The sequence below is a fragment of the Schistocerca cancellata genome, chromosome 8, assembly GCF_023864275.1.
Source record: "Schistocerca cancellata isolate TAMUIC-IGC-003103 chromosome 8, iqSchCanc2.1, whole genome shotgun sequence".
NCBI lineage: Eukaryota > Metazoa > Arthropoda > Insecta > Orthoptera > Acrididae > Schistocerca > Schistocerca cancellata.
In genome coordinates, this window is record NC_064633.1 from 376,168,557 (window position 1) to 376,189,608 (window position 21,052).

The following is a 21,052-nucleotide window of genomic DNA, read 5'->3' on the forward strand; positions in this document are numbered from 1 at the left end:
GATCATGCAACAGGAGGCTGAAAATGCATAATCATATTTTGCTGTTTTGTACCACGTTAAAATTTCAACAAATGGCTGTGAATGGTCCCTAGGGGTTCCTACTCGTGTATGAGAGCAAAAGCTGCAGTCACACTACACTCCAAAAGTGTGTGATCATGTTCAATGGGGATGCATCCCCATAGTGTCCTTAGAGAAGGGTTGAAACATCCAGGGATGTCAGCAGTGTCACAGGTTGTCAAGAATGTTGTCCTGCTGCTCATGGCACTGCAAACTGTTGTTTTCTGCCATGAAATGTGTGGCAATCAGTGCCCCAAGAGAAGGGGTGGTTTCATCAATGCCCTTTATGCCCCCCCCCCCCCCCCAGAGGCCTTTTGTGTCAGCTGAGCAGTGGTGCATCTGAAATGGATGTCACATTTCTGACCTCCATCACAGAGGCATCACAAGAAGGTGCGAAGTGTGGATGAGAGGGATTATGACGACCTTCCCATCATGTGACACATTCATAGTTGCATTGGGTAGAATTGTGGTGAAATTTGGTGCCAATGTGGCATCATTAACCCAACTTACACTACACATGAACTTCTGAGGTCTGGCCTTTTCCCCTCATGTGTCGACACTTTGCTGTTTGTAGCATCGTCAAGCTTGGGAGTGACATCACAGAGTGCTGTAGTTTTGCATTCGAACTTCTGTAACACAACAGGAGACAATTACAGAGTTTTGAAAATGTGATTCTTTTATTCTGTTGTGCAATTATATCGTCCTGTCCCACAAGTCCCAAATTAAATAGTACCTGTAGGTCCATTTAACTGATTAATTGGATTATTTGTAGTCTGGATGTTCTTTCAGTTAATTTAACATGTACTCTATATGTCAATGACACTATTTAGAAATGGAGACCATAAGACAAATAAATCACAGTTAGTCTGTCACATGTAGTTCAGTCTAATTGTGGAATGTTTACAATGATTAATAAGTCATATATTTCATCTTAATTTCCAACAGAGTTAAATAAGAAATTAGAGTTTTACCTTAGTTTGAGATGATGAAGTGAACATCTTTTCTCAAGCCAATTCAAGTTACTAAGATATGCATTATAACTTTTGTCGCATGTATGCCATAATGTCAGAGTTTTATCCAAATATAAATGTGCTGCTGTATAGTATGCTTTAAAATCTTCACTCAAGATCTTCTTTGCTTTAGTGACTATTTTTTCACCCTCAGAAAGTGGAAGCCATTCAGCAACTTGCAGTCCTGTAACATGAGACTTAAGGTACCATAGAAAATATAAATGTTTCATTTCACTTTGAATTATACATTGGTAACCCAGAGCATTTTAATCACCTATCTATTACAGTACTGAAGCAGTTAAGGTGACGTGGAAGTTATATAACAGCAAGAAAAGTGTACAACACATGCTAGGGATACCGAGAAATTATTTGGTTGATTCCACTGGGGGCCGAACCGCACAATAACGCTGGGTTTAGTGTGGGGAGCAGTGGGATGAGTGGACTGCTGTAGCCTATTGTGGGGTTGTGAACCACTGAGGGCTACGGTGAGGACGAAACTGTATCCCAAAAACCATGGTAGAGTTGACCATTTGTGATATCAGAAAGAGAGGACTGTTATTTGCCTGTAAGAGCACGAAGATATCGCCTTATTACTGCATGGCAACTGGCATCTGACCCCACAGCATCCAGTGTACTTTTTTTATCGAGGCAAATGGTGTACAGAAGTCTTCAGCAAAGTGGCTTTTATTGCTGGAGACCTGCTGTATGTGTACCTCTGATGTAACTTCACAGAAGGGAATGTCTAGACTGAAGTTGTCAGCATGCCACTTGTCAAACAGTGGGCAAGTGTTCTTTTCACAGATGAGCCCCGACATTGTCTGGAGAGTGATTTTCAACAGCTTCGCATCTGGAGGGAATGTGCAACTCGACTTCAGGACCCAAATACTGTGAGAAGAGACCGATATCGAGAAGAATCCCTAATGATGTGGGCAGGGATTATGTTATCCACATAAACAGCTCTTCATGGAATTATACGGATGAATAGGCAAGGCTTAACTGTTGTCAGGTATTGTGACGAGACCTTAGGATTTCATGTGTGGTTTTTGCAAAGTGCTGTGGGCCAGACTTTGTACTGATCGAAAATAATGCTTGACTTCATAGAGTACGGATGGTTGCTGTTTTCTTGGAAATGGAAGATACTGCACCCATGGCAGGGCCTGCTCACTCTCCCGATGGTATCCCATAGAGCACGCCTGGAATGCATGGGGGACAGGTTGCATCAGGTAAGCTTTCACCAATCACCCTTCAAGACTTGCGAGCAGCTCTGCAGGAGGAATGGGCATTATTGCCCCAACATGAGATTGATGACATCATTCACAGTATGCTCTGTCATTGTCATACCTGTATTGCTCACACCCCGTACTAAGCACATTAACCAGTAGTCAGAAAGTGTGTGCAAGTCCATTAAGCTGGAAAAAATTAAGAACATTTTTATCTAGCACTGAGCATGTTTTAGTTTTTTACATTCTGTATTCTGTACACTGTTTCTGCTTTACTATCACCTGTGTATATTGTTTTGTGACAAAATAAACACAACCTTGCAAAATTTATGTTTGTTGCTTTAATTTTGGACACCAGTGTATACGCAAACATCACAAGCAGAAAATGAAGAGAGGGAGAAAGTATATAACGATACTGAATGGGTAATTCAGAATGTAAAGGGAGCTACTGTGGTCTACAGTCCGAAAACTGGTTTGATGTAGCTCTCCATGTTACTCTATTCTATGCAAGACTCTTCATCTCCAAATAAATTCTAAAATGTACATCCTTCTGAATCTGCTTACTGTATTCATCTCTTGTTCTACCTCTATGATTTTTATCATGGACACTTCCCTCCAATACTAAATTGGGGATGCCTTGATGTCTTAGATGTGCCTTACCAATGATCCCTTGCTCTAGTCAGGCTGGCCACAAATTTCTTTTCTCCCCAATTATATTCAGTACCTCCTAATTAGTTCCACAATTTACCCATCTAACCTTCAGCATTCTTCTGCAGCACCACATTTCAACAGCTTCTATTCTCTTTTTGTATAAAATGTTTATTGACTATGTTTCACTTCCATACAAGGCTATACTCCAGACAAATACTTTCAGGAAAACTTCCTAACACTACATCTGATGTTGACAAATTTGTCTTTGTCAGAAATGCTTTTCTTGCCATTTTATATCTGCTCTACTTTGGCCATCATCAGTTATTTTGCTGCCCAACTAACAAAACTCATCTATTACTTTACATGTCTCGTTTTCTAACCTAATTCTCTCACAATCACCTGATTTTATGTGACTACATTTCATTATCTTTGTTTTGCTTTTGTTGATGTTCATCTTATATCCTCTTTTCAAGAAACTGTCCATTCCATTCAGTTAATCTTCTAAGTCCTTTGCTGTCTCTGAGGTTTCCCAGTGACATTGTAATTCTTCAAAGATTTTTTCCTCTCCCTTCCTTTAATTCCTACTCCAAATTTACCTTTGCCTTTACAGCTTGCTCAATGCATGTACTGAATAACATTGGCAATAGGCTACAACCCTGTCTCACTCTCTTCTCCTTCACAGCTTCACTTTCATGCCCCTCAACTCTTATAACTGCAATTTGGTTTCTGTATAAGTTTAAATAGTCTCTTGCTCCCTGTATTTTACCCCTGGTACCTTCAGGGTTTCAAAGAGAGCACTCCAGACAACATTGTAAAACATTTTCTCTAAGTCTACAAATGCTATAAATGTAGGTTTGCCTTTCCTTAACGTATCTTCTAAGATAAGTCGTAGGGTCAGTATTGTCTCTAAACAGATCTTCCCCGAGATTGGCTCCTACCAGGTTTTCCATTCTTCTGTCCAGAATTTGTGTTAGTATTTTGCAGCCATAACTTATCAGACTGATAGATCAGTAACATTCACATCTATCACCACCTGCTTTCTTTGGAATTGGAATTAACGTAAAGGAGATGACAATTTATAGTCATGGAGGACTGGAATGCATTTGTAGGGGAAGGAGTAGAAGAAATGTTTACAAGAGAATATGTGCTTGGTAGAAGGAATGAGAAAGGAGAAAGACTAATTGAGTTCTGCAATGAATTTCAGTTAGTAATAGTTAATAGTCTGCTCAAGATTCACAAGAGGAGGAGGCATATTTGGAAAATGCCACAAGAACAAGAAGGATTCCAATTAGATTGCATCATGGTCGGGCAGAGATTCCGAAATCAGATATAGGATTGTAAGGTGTATCCAGGAGCAGATATACACTCAGATTATAATTAAGTAATGATGACAAATAGGTTGAAGTTTGTGCATTGGTTTTTCCTGACTAATCTCTCAAAGAGGTGGGATACGGAAATATTAAGGAATCACGAGATATGCTTAAAGTTCTCTTCGGAGGCTATGGGTACTGTGATAACGTATAGCTCAGTAGACAATTCAGAGGAAAGGACATCTCTAAAGAGAGCAGTCATAGAAGTTGGAAAGGAAAACATACGTACAAGGAAGGTAATTGTAACCAAACCATAGGTAACAGAAGATATACTTCAGTTGAGCAACAAAAGGAGGACATACAAAAAACTCAGGAATAGTGAAGTACAAATCACTAAGGAATGAAATAAATAGGACGTTTAGGGAAGCTATGACGAAATGGCTGCATGAAAAATGCAAAGAAATCTAAAGAGAACTGATTATTGGAAGGACTGATTCAACATACAGAAAAGTCGAAACAACCTTCAGTGAAACTAAAAAGCAAGGGCTGTAACATTAAGAGTGCAATGGGAATCCCACTGTTAAATGCAGAGAAGAGAGCGGATAGGTGGAAAGAGTACACTGAAGACCTCTGAGAGGGGAGGTCTTCTCTGGTGAAGACATACAGGAGTCAATGTTAGAATCAGAATTTAAAAAAGCTTTGGAAGACTTAAGGTCAAATAAGGCAGAAGGAATGGACAACATTCCATTGGAATCTCTAAAATCATTGGGGAAGGTGGCAACAAAAACAACTATTCAAACTGGTGTGTAGAAAGTATGAGACTGGCAATATACTCGTCAGACTTTCGGAAGAAGATCATTCACACAATTCTGAAGATTGCAAGAGTCAACAAGTTCAAAAATTATTGCACAATCTGCGTAACAATTCATGCATCCAAGTTGCTGACAACAATAACACGCAGAAGAATGGAAACAAAAATCAGACGAAAAGGTAAAGGCACCGGAGAGGAAGTTTTAACGTAGTGGTTGATAATGAAAGCAAGACAGAAGTAAATTTAAAACACGTTCATAGGATCTGCTGACATGCAAAAAGTATTTGATGCTGTAAAATGGTGCAAGACTTTCGAAATCATGAGAAAAGTAGGGGTAAGCTGTAGGGACAGACAGGTAACATATACAAGAAACAAAAAGGAACAATAAGTCTGGAAGACTAAGAATGAAGTGCTCATATTAAAAATGATGTAAGATAGGGATGTAATCTTTCACCCCTACTGTTCAATCTATACATCGAAGCAATGACATAAATAAAAGAAAAGCTCAAGAGTGGGGTTAAAATTAGGGTGAAGGGATATCAATGATAAGATTTGCTGATGACATTGCTATCCTCAATGAAACTGAAAAAGAACTGCAAGATGTACTGAATGGAATGAACAGTCTAGTGAGTACAGAACAGGGGCTGCAAGTAAATCAGAATTGTTGATTATGAAGTAGATGAAGTTAAGGAAATCTGCTCCCTTGGGAGCAAAAGAATCCATGATGGTTGGTGCAAGGAGCACACAAAAAAGGCATTCCTGGATGAGAGTAGTCTGCTAGGATCAAACATAGGCATTAATTTGAGGAAGAACTTCCTGAGAATGTATTTTTGGAGCACAGCATTGTACAATAGTGAAACATGAACTGTGGGAGAAATGGAAAATAAGAGACTCAAAGCTGGTTGGTTGGTAGGGGAAGGGGACTAAACTGCGAGATCGTTGGACCTACAATCTACGATGGCCAAAACCAACGGAGGAATAACACAAACAGCAGAGTCCAGTCAAGTGGAAGACAAAACAGGCAAACAGAGAGATTAAAGGAACACTGGGGAAGCAGGAAGCCTAAAGAACAGGAGTGGGGCAATTGGAGGGGGGGGGGGGGGGGGGGCAGAGGTGCCCCATAAATGCTACGTGCGTTGGGGCAACAGCACAGTCACCAACCCTCCTGATCTCCACACCGTACCACAATTACACCACAATGGGGAAAGCACCAGAGGAAGGAGAAAACAGAAAAGAGGAAACAAAATGGCACAAAAGACCAGACAAAATGTAAGGAATGGGGATGGGGAGAACCCAGCCAGTGTGCAGCCAAGGCCAAGGCCTCCACAACCAACACCTAGGCTAACTGAGGGACGCCAATTCCAGAAGGAAATTCAAGTACCTAAACCTAGGAAGAAAAAATCACTTTTGTGAAGAAAAATGAGGACAGACCTAACCATGCGAGGGTGGTCCACTAACACCCGGGACAAGGAAGGTGGGAGGGCATATTTAGTATGAAGGGTCAAAAGGTTGGGCAGTCCAGCAAAATATGGACCACCTAAAGGGGGACTCTCAGCTATGGGAGGAGGGGACCTCACTGTGGAGCAAAAAAAAAAAAAAATCATGGGTCAACCTAATACGGCCGATAGGAAGAGTGCAGAGGAGGGTAGATTCCTGCTAGAGGTAGAGGGAAGAACATCACATGGAGGGCATCTCCTTGATTGTATGAAGTTTACTAAACAGGAAGATAGCCCCCCCCCCAAGAGTCGGTCCATGATCGAGCAAAATGAGATTTGACAAAGTCGAAAATCTGCCCCTGGAGGGGTCATGGAGAATGGGAGGTAGGTGGTCGCCATCCCAGTCAGACAACTGGAAAGTTCATTATCCAGGATACCCACGTGGCCGGGAACCCAACAGAAATCAACTGAACAAGACCATAGCCAAGATCTGCAAGAGGTGGCAGGAAAAACAGTGAGCGAGACCCTGAATGCCACTCATTGAATCTCTACATAACAAAAAAACAATGGTATCCTGAAACTCCCATAAGAGCAGTCACAACAAACAGCGGAACACCATTGGAGCAATGGCGGCTTTCGGAACCCAGAAGAGATCCATCCAAATCAGGAGCGGAGGAGCTAACCAAGAGGGGGCAGGCGGGTGGAGTTGGGAGAGAACATGGGGAAGAGGACAAGGAGGGGAGATGGAAATTTCGGTGGAGAGAAGCAGGGTGGAGCCCAACCAGTGAACCCACCCAAGAGCGGGCGGCAGGTGGGAGATCACCAGAAGAATAGTAAAAGATGGTTGAGCAGGGGACAGCAGATAGTGATGGCACAGGAAGCATAGTGATGGCACAGGAAGCATAGTGATGGCACAGGAAGCCAGGTGGTGGGGTTGCCAAACCGAAATGGGGAGGGATCCTAGTGTCAACCAGACGACTATCAACAGGAATAGTGCGAAAGGCACTGGTGGCCGAACAAATACCATGATTTTGGACCCAGGTCCAAGAAAAGCAGTGTGGAAGGGGCAGCCGAACCACAAAATTGACAACGATAGTCCAGATGAGTTAGAACTAGAGCCCCATAAAGGTGGAGAAGGGTCGAACGATTTGCAGCTCAAGAGATGTGGGTAAGGAAGCAAAGGACAATGAGTTTACGAAAAAAACCAACCTTCAGAAGGCTTATCTGGGACAACCAAGTGAGCTTGTTATCAAAAAGAAGACCCAAGAAATAGAACTGGGGGACTATGGTCAGGTATTGGGCATTGAGGTAGAGCCTCTGATCACGATGGACCATAGCACAGCAACAGAAATGTACCACTCTTGACTTAATGGGGGAGAACTGAGAACTGTGTGAGAACGTCGATGCGGAAGTGCACCGGATGGCACCCTGGAGTTGCCATTCTGTGGAGGCCACTGAGTGGGAGAAATCATCCACTGGGATGACCAACAGCCCAAAGGAGGTCACAAGTCCATTTATAGCAATAAGGAAAAGGAGGAAACTTAATAAGGAGCCCTGTAGAATGCCATTCTCCAAGGTCTGTGGAGAGCTGAGAACAGTACCAACCTGAACTCTGAATGACTGGTTGGACAGGAACTGGTGAATAAAAATCGGGAGGGGGGGGGGGGGGGGGGCGGCGGCGGCATAAGACCCCGTTCATGGAGTATAAGTAGGATGTGATGACACCAAGCTGTGTTGTAGGCCTTACAAAAATCAAAGAAAACTGCAACAAGATGGAGGCACTGAGAAAATGCCAGCGGTGTAACCTGGCCATCGGGAAGTGGGAAGGGAACAAGATAATCAATGGGAAGTGATCACTATCACAGAAGTCATCATCCTGCGACTAGTGTAAAGGAGAAAGAAGGGGAGGGGAAGTGAGCAAAAGATAATTGGCAGAGAAATTGCTGTATGCAGCACTAATATGAGTAAGGAAAATCAACACTATGGAGACGCAGTTCGTGGTTCACAAGAAACTGATCAATGAGGAGCCCCTGGCTGGATGAAGAAGCACTGCCCCAGAAATTGATTGGAATTAAAACTCCCACAAAGGAGGAAGGGAGAGGGGAGTTGTTGGAGGAGGGCAGTTAGGGCAGCAGGTGTAGGTGGCCTGTCAAGAGGGAGACTGAGACTGCAAACTGTGACCTCAAAGTCCTAGTGGACCCAAATGGCAACTGCCAGAAAACAGGTATTACTGCGCATGCACAGCTATGATGACATAGAAAGCCTGTATGTTCGTATGTACAAAGCATTAAGCGATCTTACATTACATCATAAGAGAAACAGGAGTTCAGAGGATACTACAAGAACATCGGAATTTTGTAAGCCACACTAAAAACCATAATTTGGCTTAAAGTGCACATTCATATGTCCTGATTTACAATTAAGTATGTCCCAACCTGATATGAAGCTTTTCAATGTGGTTTTCAATGTAAATTTTCGTGGAGTACCAGTACTGTATTATCTCATGTTTGGTTCTTTATTATGACGTAATGCCAAACATGTCAGAAGATGAAAACATGCACTTGAAATTCAGTGAACAGTTGAAACCAGCCAATAGTGTGGTGACAGCCTCAGCAGAAAAAGATTAATGAAAGGCAAATTTCTTTAGCAAACCGACAAAAATGCAAGATGATTAATGCTTGACTGCCAAAAACATGAAAATAAAATCAGAAAACTGAAACTAGTAGCCTAGCCTTTTATAATTATGCAGACTGTATTTTAATTCACTTGGTAGCTCCCGGTCACAGAAATCCGTCTTGTTTTCATTTGACTTGAGAGCTGTAAATGAAGAGGAAACAGCAAAATCACTAAGTGTAAACATGGAGTAAGTGGAGACTGCCCTCCTCACCACTACAACTCAGACTAATCTGCACATGTGGGAATCTGGCAGCTTGGGCGTGCCAGAAAATTTTTTCCCGTTAGCCTCTGCGTTTCTCAGAAATGGGCACAGATAGAAAAGTGCAGTTTGCGGCATAATGTTTTTCTACATCTAGGTTTCTAGTAGCCACTGAACTGAGTTCAGAGTGTCAAGGTAACCATATTTTCTAGAACCAAATTCGGGACAGGTTGAAAAATTTCAGTATTACAAAAAAATTCTGAAGCAATAGTGATAAATGCAAACTATGACTTTAATTTTTAACAAAAAGTACATTAATTTGTATTTTGTTAGTACTTTCTAAGATGAAGGATTGCAAGCAGGCATAAATTATTTATCAGTGCCGTAAATTTTCTTCAGCATGTCTGTATTCTTCAACATGCCTGGAGTTTCATACTAATTCACTCTAGTCACTAACATTGCCTCTGTAGTTTCTACAACAAACTGTTATTTTGTCACTGCTCCATACTGTACTCATTTGGGAAGATACCCTTTCATTCCGATTCAGGTGAAAAGAACATCCAATTCGGGATAAATCATTTCATAATTGTTAAATCGCAAACAAACAGGTGTCTAGAATTACTTTCGGAAAAAAAAAAAAAAATTATATATATATATATATATATATATATATATATATATATATATATATATATATATATATATATATATATATATATATATATATATATATATATATGGTTATAATAGAAGGAAACTTCCATCTTTGTTTTTAGGTATATATATAGGACAGAGCTTGAAAAATCGAGACCGTTACGAAAAAGGGGGGATAGGGGGGGATGGCTGGTCACCTTAAATGGATGCACCATCTGTAGCCCACAGGTTATCTAACCAGTATTCCAGTTCCATGTCCAGTCTAGGATGTCCTCATTAAAGTGTCGTATCGCTGCTCTGATGCGAGCTCACAGTTTGTGCAAGTCCTGGCCAAAGGAAAAAATGTAATGGGGTTCTATAGGACATGGGTATCAGATCTGGTCTGTACAAAGCATTCCACACACTGTGCCAACTGCTGGAGGGTGTTAAGTCAATCACTAACATGGGAAAATAAGAAAAAACAGCTTTAGGTGTGTGTGTGTGTGTGTGTGTGTGTGTGTGTGTGTGTGTGTGTGTGTGTGTGTGAACATTATGCCACAAACTGGATCTTTCTACCTATTCCCATTGCTAAAATATACATGATCAAAGTTGTAAAGACAATTTTGGAACACATGCTATGTGCTGAAGAATCTATCTATAGTTAGGTTCTCTTTTAAAACTTTTAACTAAGGTTTATTATCATCCATTTTCCAATCAATAGTTTTCCACAGGCATGAAGAAAGGTCCAGGTTTACCCCAGACAGTTGTGTAAAAATCCCTCCAGCACACCTATGTACGCTCTCAAAATTGGGACCAATCCGGGGAAAATTCTGCAACAACAATCTTCCAATTTATTTTGATCAATCCAACCACGAGGATCTAAAATGTGACATTTTCAGCTTCAAGAATCAGACCCCTAGACAAGAAGAACTGGCACTAACTCCACATGACGAGCTAAGTAAACTATGAAGTTTATTGTAATCTTCGCTCCTCTCAGATCTTCATAAAAGAGTAATGTGGACAATAGATGGAATTAGGAAGGAGGGGGTACATTACAACACGGGCTGCCTGATCTTCTTTATCTGTGTTGTTCCTTTGTGTTCACGGCCAATCAACAGTACTCTAATATGTGGTTCCTACTGGACAAGACGGGTTGGTGACTCAACTGCTTGGATCTAAAGATGATCCAGAGCGAATGAAACTCCTAATCTAATTAGAAATGTGCATCCGAGACAAAACATTAAATAAGAGTTATCTTAAAGTAAAAAATAAGTTGCATGATATTACAGATAACTTTGCAATCTACACGATGTATGGTACTGTATACAAGGTGTTACAGAAGGACAGTTTAAAAATTTCGGAAATTGTAGATGATGAAATTCAGAACATTTTGCAGTAAAAACCCCATAGACAGAAATGTGTGATATAAAGTTTCTACAGCACTGTGCACTTTCCATGTACTCAGCAGGCACAATAAACACCAGAATACTGTATTTTGGAAAAAGTTTATTGGCAGCAGAGTACAATCAATAATGGTAAACCGAATTTGTGATTTCACTACTGTACAGTAAATGTTCAATGTGACGACTACCAACTTAATTACATAATGAGCAGCGACAAACTATGTTATCTCTGATTCTCTGCAAGATACTGTGTTGCCCTCTGATGGTATCAAACACAGTAAAGATGTGCTCAATAAGCTCAGAGTGTTCACAATGGTACTGAATAAACAAGAGGCTTTACATAACCCCAGAGGAAAAAGTCAACAGGGGTGAGGTCAAGGGAGTGCACAAGTGTAGAGACTGGGCATCCTCTTCCAATTACTCTCAGCCTGAAGCCATGTGTGAGTAATGCCCTGCCTCAACGACCCAGGTGCGCTGGAGCACTACCATTCTGAAACAACAAAATGGTGCACAGCTGTAATGGAACGTCCTATAGAAATTAAGGCACGACACTGTCCAGAAAGTTCAAAAACCATGCACTATTCAAAAGACCTGATAAGATGCGAGATCCAGATGAGTTATCTCCAAGAATTCCCACCCAAATATTCACTGAGAATCTCACCTGGTAACTTCTAGTAGAAATAGTGTATTACTATAGAAACTTTATTTTGCATTTCCGGCTACATATATGTCGCAGAGATCTGGCAAACTATATTTCACATGGCACTAAGGTGGTCGGTGGCTGTGCATCACAACAAGAAGACTGAAGCTACACCACATCTACAATAGAAATTATGGTCTTATAATGAAATAATGAATGTCGTGTATATCTTTAACAGTGTAGTCCCCTCTTGGCCATCCTCACTTTTAAAGAATAAGTTAAAACATTTTATTACATGGCCAATCTCCTTATATCACTGGCACCCATAAACCAAGTTAAAGTGTTTTTTTGGAGAAGAACAAATAATCATTAACTGATGCCTACAGTCTTATTTAACAAAGAGGAAGACAATTTCAATTGTTTTTGTTATGGAATTCTACTTAACTTGTTAATGTACAAAGAAATTATTCAGGTTTTAGAAGTGCTAAATCAGTTGTGTATCATGGTCTTTTCATACTTTGACGACATAAATTTACAACAGAATGTTTTGGTATTCCAAGGACAGAGAAGAGCTATAAACTATTTGTTGAAAAAATCAGCAACCAGTTGTGCAAAAGAAATTTTATTTCTTAACTGGTTCCAGGCACCTACTGCATTTTTTCCATAGACACCATACATAAGTACAAGATATACGAGGGCGGTTCAGAAAGTAACCTCCGATAGGTCACAGTGCGGGTTGTGGGGGGAGTAGCGACGCCATCTGTGCGTTCACGCACTCAACAGGTCAGTCGGCATCAAGCCGTGGTCGAGTGAACGTCGTACCTGCGCTAGTTTAGTTTTTGTGGCAGTTTGAAATGTGTGCTGCAATAGAAAACCCCGCCAAATGTGAAGTGCGTGCTGTCATAAGGTTTTTTACAGCCAAAGGATATTCTGCAGCAGCTATTCATCGTGAGCTTTGTGCCGTGTACGGACCAAGAGTTATGAGTGAAGGAGTTGTCCGTGAATGGGTACGTTTATTTAAAAGTGGACGAGAAAACGTTCATGATGAAGAGAGGAGTGGTAGACCATCATTGGTGACTGACGAACTCGTTCAGACAGTTGATGCAAAAGTTCGTGAAAATCGACGTTTCTCAATGTCGGAGTTGTCTACTGGTTTTCCACAGATTTCTAAGACTCTCTTGTACGAGATAGTGACAGCAAGATTGGGTTACCGTAAGTTCTGTGCACGATGGGTGCCCAAAATTCTTACCGAGCACCACAAAACTCAAAGAATGGCCTCTGCATTAGACTTTCTGTCACGTTATGAGGACGAAGGAGAACCATTGTTAAACAGAATCGTGACCGGTGACGAAACCTGGATTAAGTACGTGAACCCTGAGACAAAAGAACAATCAAAGATGTGGGCACATTCAAATTCGCCTACCAAACCAAGAAAAGCCTCGCAAGATTTTTCTGCCAGAAAACTGATGGCAACGGTGTTTTGGGATGCCAAAGGGGTGTTGTTGGTTGAATTCATGGAACGTGGTACGACCATTAATCAAGACGTGTACTGTGAAACAATAAAAAAGTTACGATGGGCTATACAGAACAAACGCCGTGGTATGCTGACTTCCGGTATCGTTTTTTTGCACGATAACGCCCGTCCTCACTCTGCTCGCAGAACAACGGCCCTTCTTGAGTCCTTCAAGTGGGACGTTATCAACCATCCACCTTACAGCCCAGACCTGGCGCCAAGTGATTATCACCTCTTCATGCATTTGAAGAAATGGCTCGGGTCACAGCGGTTTGATGACGACGAAGAGCTCAAAGATGCGGTCACAGGCTGGCTCCAGGCACAAGCGGGTGATTTTTATGCAGAAGGAATTTCAAAGCTTGTGAGGAGATACGATAAGTGCCTCAATCGCTATGGAGACTATGTAGAAAAATAGTGCAAAGATGTAGTTGTAAGATGTATATATTAAAATATTTTTATTTAACTTGGTGTATTTTTTTAAATCAACCGGAGGTTACTTTCTGAACGGCCCTCGTATAAGAATATTTAAAAAAAATGAAGAAAAATTTAAAAGTTTAAAGGTAAAGAGATGGAGGTCAGTAGCATACTAGCAGGGAACCTGTTGGGAAAAACAAAGTGCGAAGCATATCTTGCTGTCGGAGACGGTAACAGGAGTAAGTTGAAATCTACTCTCAATCAGTACCTAATTTGAAGGGCCATAAAATGACTACAGGGGAAAAGAAGTATGGGCACAATTGTACACTGCTATTATAGTGAAACAATAAGTATCAGAACATTGCAAATACGAATCGTGAAACAATTTTAACTAGCAACAGTCACACAAAATGCACGATGGGTTTTTCCAACACATTGCCAAGCTAGTTTGGATGTCATTAGTTTGAATTATTTCATGAGTTTTATTTGAAATTTAGTATGTGTTTGGATACTAATTGTTCCACTATAAGAAGTATACAAGTGTAACATTGCTTACTTTCTCCTGTAGTCATTTTCTGACCCTTCATATTAGCTACTGATTGATAATTGTTTCTCCACTTATTCCTGTTACAGTCTCCAGCCCCATGATATGCTTCACACTTTGTTTTTGCCGATATGTTTCGTGCTAGCACACTACTGACCCCACTACACCTGTTTTGGCAACTACTTCCTAAACTTCCCAGCCATAGTGCCACATGTTTGTATAAACTTATTTTATTTCTTAATATGTAGGATTTTATTTGTTAGTTGACATGCTAGTTAATCGCTCTTATACACTGATCAGTCAGAACATTATGACCACCTACCTAATCACGTACATTCACGTTTGCCATGGATAAATGGGGCGGCACGTCGTGGCATGGAAGTAATGACGTCTTGGTAGGTTGCTGGAGGGAGTTGGCACTATATCTGTACACATAAGTCACTTAATTCCCATAAATTCCAGGAAAAGGGGAGGGAGGGGGGAGGCAATGAATTCTGACGCCACATTCAATCACATACAAGATGTGTTCAATCGGGTTCAGATCTGGTGAGTTGGGCAGCCAGCACATCAACTGGAACCTGCCACTGTGTTCCTCTAACCACTCCATCACACTCCTGGCATTATCTTGTTGAAAAATACCACTCCATCAGCAAACATGATTGTCATGAAGAAGTGTACATGGTCTGCAACCAGTGTACGATACTCCTTGGCCAACATGATGCCTTGCACAAGCTCCATTGGAACCATGGATGCCCCCTTGAATGTTCCCTAGAGCATAATGGAGCTGTCGCCAGATTGTCTCCATGCTGCAGTACAGGTGTCAAGGAGCTGTTCCTCCTGGAAGACGACAGATTCGCCTACTCCCACTGGTATGATGATGAAGGTATCGGCATTCAAATGACCATTCAATGCTCTGCCACTGCGCCAACATCCAGTGCCAATGGTCATGTGCCCATTTCAGTTGTAGTTGCTGATGCCGTGCTGTTGACATTGGCACATGCATGGGTCGTCAGCTGTGGAGGCCCACCATTAGGAGTGTTCAATGCACTGTGTTTTCAGACACAATTGTACTCTGCCTAGCATTTAAGTCCAATGTTAGTCTCACCACAGTTCACTGCCTGCCCTGTTTTACCACTCTGCCCATCCTACGACATATGACATCTATAATGAGGGATGGCTGCCCAATCCCATGACATCTGGATATGGTTTCACCTTGGCTTCAACACAATTTGAAAACAATCACCACAGCATTCCTAAAACACCAGACACGTCATGCAGCTTCCGAAATGCCCATGCCAAGCCTCTGGGCCATCAAAATCTGCCGTCGGTCAAAATCAGATAGATTGCATGCCTTCCTCATTCTACACAAGAACAGCGCACACACCGATACACTTGTACATGCACCGTGCAAGTGTCAGACTAACAATCATTCCTCATCAGGTAATGCTGCTATTGCCTAGACAGGTTTATATCTATGGTAGGTCAGTGGTCATAATGTTCTGACTGATCAGTGTATATTCACTGTTTTACAGCGACCATAGTTGCATATGTTTTTGTTTTATTACTTTATCTGACTTTCACCTTCACTCTGAGACCAACATGAGATATGTTGGTCATCAGTTGATTAGCTCCAGTTCTTACCTGATGTCTGTACTTGTTGTTTGGTGATCTTATACCAACTTGTACACGTACTACTATCCATATGTAAGCACTCAAGATTTCTTTCTCTATTGGCTTCAACACAATTTGAAAACACTCACCACAGCATTCCTCAAACACCCAACACGTCATGCATAAAAGATTTTTTCATCGTCATTTATTATGTTTTACTTTTATAGGACTAAAGTACTATGCTGCATACACCTGCTTATTTTTGACTCTTTGCTAATAATGCGATAATTCATATGTTCCACTTCTTTGCATATTAATTTTTCAGCTTACCCTTCTTAAAAAAATTTGATATTCTTATAATTTCTTATGTACTTATTTGTGGCATATCTATCTGTAGTGTCTTCTGAACAAGGGCGCTAGGTGCCTGAGACCGGTAAAGAAATAAAATATCCTTTGTGCAACTGGTTGCTGATCTTGTCAACAAATATGTCTAGAATTGTAGAAGATTAATAAAACACTAAAGCTATGAACAATATCTTAATTAAAAGTATGCAGTCTAATTATCTGGGAATTAATCCTATGTAACATTAATATTGAAAAATATTAGTTTCAAATGTCACTGCTAGTACTGAAGGCACTGATTCACCAGTTTTACTGACTGTCTGTTTAAACAGCAGTGCTGTTTGGGTAACTAAGAGAACCAGAAACTGGATTTTACAACAATTTCAGAAAGTGACAGTAGAAAAGAATCTTTCTTTATTTCTTTGCCTTATTGTTCCTCAGATGAGTCAAACCTACAGCTACACGAGAAATTAATAACAAGAAATTACCAACCAGTCAAAGGAATTAATAAGTGAAAAATGTCTGGTACATTTAAGATCAGACGCAGTAAAGGATATAATAATCAGTAACAAATAACATTTACTGCATATCTAGATTTCATTCACTCATGTGGCCATCTTCAGTGCTGTAAATATTAAGTTTAATCATTAAAAACACCTGTATGTGCACATACTGACTGGACTACTAATGTCAGAGAAAGAGTTCACACAGTGACCCATATCTACATATAGACACCATTTGCGACTGATTGTTGTACCCTTTACTACTTGAATACAGTCACCGGTCACAACTCTTTTTCCTATGGAATCAAACCTGGTTTAGGATTACGATGTAGGCTCTGACATGAAAGTTCCACCGATGTCAAAGTTATTAAATTTAAACCTTAAAAGCACAGTGAATCACACTAACAATATGGTATCAAGCATCAGACACAGTTGTGGTGTTCACAGGACAGCACATTGTTGGGAAATAATGAACTATACAGTGCCTGCCAAAAATTGAAAAACCGGAGACTGTCATACGTCAATATAACTTTGTCTACATACAAACTAATGAGGAAGTATTGAATAGGATTGGGGAGAAGAGAAGTTTGTGGCACAACTTGACCAGAAGAAGGGATCGGTTGGTAGGACATGTTCTGAGGCATCAAGGGATCACCAATTTAGTATTGGAGGGCAGCGTGGAGGGTAAAAATCGTAGGGGGAGACCAAGAGATGAATACACTAAGCAGATTCAGAAAGATGTAGGTTGCAGTAGGTACTGGGAGATGAAGAAGCTTGCACAGGATAGATTAGCATGGAGAGCTGCATCAAATCAGTCTCAGGACTGAAGACCACAACAACAACAACATACAAACCATCAGCACGTATGCAAATCATTAGTGCTGACTTTCTCTGTCACTGGTAGAACAGCCACAAGGGAACATCAGTGAGTTACCAAGCCTGTTAGGGTATATTGTGGTATAACATATCACTTTGGTATTGTGATGTGTTGCACAATGTTTATAGTACCAATGAGTGATGATTGGTACAATGAAAATATTTTTTTAGTTTGAATAGTGAATTCAGATTTTTATACAGTTTGAGAGTTATATCTTGTTTGTGCACGAATTCTGATGTGGATGGATGCAGCACTTCTGCATGGGAGGACAACGATACCTGCTTTATCACGCTTCGTGGTACCTGCTGGTTTGGCAGTTTATTCCACACAGTCTTGTCCCAGCTTGGGGATGCAACATTTGCCACACAGCAATGAATACCATAACAATCAGTATTTTGTCATGGGAATGAGAGAGGAAGTTAAACAGGTGTTCTAAAGAAAACTGTCATTCAAGTTGTACTGAATGTGTGTATTATCCTAATTCATATTGTATATGAACTCTGTTTGGGGTGTTTAAGTACTGTAATCAATAGGCCTGAGTTTTAATTACAAGTTATATTTTTTTCCAGAACTTCAGAGTGAATTTCACAACAATTTCTGTACAAATCTAGGTATTGTAGAGTGAAAAAAATTTTTATTGTGCATGTAAAGTCATATTTATGCCTTTTTAATAATAGGTCACATTTCAGCCAAATACGCACATATTTGTCACATATTTAAGAACACAAGAATAAAAACATGAAAATGTTGCTCATATGACAATGTTTCAGGCTATATTGTCACAAATAAACATGGCAAAGCTTTATTCATCAGGACTATGGTAGAGAAGCAGTGTAACACATAAGTTGGTTCACTAACATAAGACACTGTTGCACAGAGTTGACACAACACTCTCTAAGCCAACAAAGGCAGCTTCTGATGTAATAAACACCATATATGTGGACACACTATTCAGTATGGATACAAACTTGGTCTGGTTCAACATGCAGAAAGTAAAGTGCTCCAACAACATAGAGTTCTGAGGTTCTGTTCATGATTTTAGAGAGAGATTCTTTGACAATGATAGGGAAATATTATTTTGTAAACTATGCGCAGTTAAAGCTTATGCAGAAAAGCAAGAGCACTGTAATACTGCCTAACACAACAGCTGTATGAGTAGAGATACTGAAAATAACATCAGACAAACAACGCTATTTCAGCATCTTCAACTGTGCAATCTTTCTTCAAGAACTTGTACCAAATGATGGTGTCTTGCAACAAGCCAATTGAGAAGCTGAAGAATCCATGCTGCAGACAGTTCTTGGAGAAGTCCAGTTCAAGATGAAGGGGAGGGGGGGGGGGGGGGAGAGCAGAGAAGTCAGTGCTGCCTGGTGGAGTCTGCATGGATCTGACAGTGGCAGGATAAGGCTGGTAGGTGCAGTGTCACGAGGATTGGGGTGATGAGAGCAAAAAAGGAGAGAAAGGGAAAAGAGTGACAGGTGCACTGGCAGATAGCAGTGCACGAAGAGAGTGAGGGTACACGAATTGAGAGGATGTGATAGGACAGATGGTCTGGGTTGTGAAGCAGCTATCGAAATCAAGTATGTAATTTTCTGCTCCATGTTGTGCCACAGGATCGTCTACTTTGCTTTTGGCCACAGTTTGGCGGTAGCCATTCATGCCGGTGGACAGCTAGTTGGTTACCAAGATAAAAAGCTGTGTAATAATGATATACAACATGGCTGCTTTCACCGGTGGCCTGAGCTCTGATGGGGTAGAATAAGCACATGACAGGACTGGGTGGATAGGTTGGGCAGGTCTTGCAACTTGGTCTGGGGTTGGGATTTGGAGCGGCGTAGTGATGGATTATGATGTGGAGGTTGGGTGGGCAACGGATAATCACTTTAGGAAGGCTCTTGAGTAGGATGTCCCTCATCTCAGGGAATGATGATAAGACAATCAAAGCCCTGACTAAGGATGTGGTTCAACTGCTCCACTCTGGAGTGGTACTGGGTGACAAGCAGGGCTCCCCTTGCAGCTGGTTTTTGGGAGTGATGGGATGAGTGGATGTGCATGCAGATACGGCAAGGGATATCTGTTTGTGGAATAGGTCTGCAGAATAATGCCTGTCTGTGAAGGCTTTTGTGAGACCTTCAGCATACTGGGAAAGGAAGTTCTCGTCACTGCAGATACTCTGTCCCCGTGTGACCAGGCTGTATGGGAGGGATGGCAGCTGTTGCAATGCAGGTACTGTTTGTGGTTTGTGGGTTTAGTGTGGCAGAGCTGTGGATGGAACCATCACAAAGGAGAAGGTCCAAGGAAGTGGCACGCTGCGTTGAGGAGGACCAGGTGAAATGGATCGGGTAGGTATTAAGGTTGTGAAGGAATGAGGATAGGGTGTCTTGGCCCCGAGTCCAGATCATGAATATATCATCAATAAACCTTAATCACACTTGGGGTTTGGAGCTTTGGGAGGCTATGAAGGTTTCTTCTAGATGGCCCATTAACAGGCTGGCACAGACGGCTGCAATGCAGGTGCCCATACCTGTGCCACAGGTGTGTTTGTATACCTTCCCTTCAAAACAGAAGTAGTTGTGTGTTAGGATGTAGTTAGTAATGTGAAGTGCAATGAGATAGTGGGTTTGGAATCTGAGGGACACTGGGAAAGGTAGTGTTTGAGAGTGGCGTGATGGTGGACATGGGGGATGTAGTTTTATAGGGAAGTGGCTTCAACAGTAATGAGTAATGATCAAAGAGGTAAAGGGGTGGGGATCGTGGAGAGTCGGTGAGGGAAGTGGATCATATATTTTTTGTGGAAGTCTAGATTTTAGGCAATTAGTTGGAAATGTTGGTCAATAAGGGCTGAAATGTTTTCAGTGGGAGCACAATAAGCAGCTACAATGGGGCAGCCAGGATTGTTCAGTTTTTGGATTTTGGAGAGCAAATACACTCCTGGAAATGGAAAAAAGAACACATTGACACCGGTGTGTCAGACCCACCATACTTGCTCCGGACACTGCGAGAGGGCTGTACAAGCAATGATCACACGCACGGCACAGCGGACAAACCAGGAACCGCGGTGTTGGCCGTCGAATGGCGCTAGCTGCGCAGCATTTGTGCACCGCCGCCGTCAGTGTCAGCCAGTTTGCCGTGGCATACGGAGCTCCATCGCAGTCTTTAACACTGGTAGCATGCCGCGACAGCGTAGACGTGAACCGTATGT

The 21,052-nt window shown here is 41.4% G+C and overlaps 1 protein-coding gene across 2 annotated transcripts in view; it reads right to left on the reverse strand.

Annotated features, from left to right (window-relative positions):
- Positions 1–21,052, reverse strand: part of LOC126094779 (uncharacterized) — a 130,443-nt gene that overhangs the window by 26,782 nt on the left and 82,609 nt on the right. For both annotated transcript variants that reach the window (XM_049909335.1, XM_049909336.1), the window contains one exon: positions 1,029–1,251. In XM_049909335.1, coding sequence (XP_049765292.1) covers positions 1,029–1,251 — 223 coding nt within the window. The remainder of the gene's footprint in view (positions 1–1,028; positions 1,252–21,052) is intronic.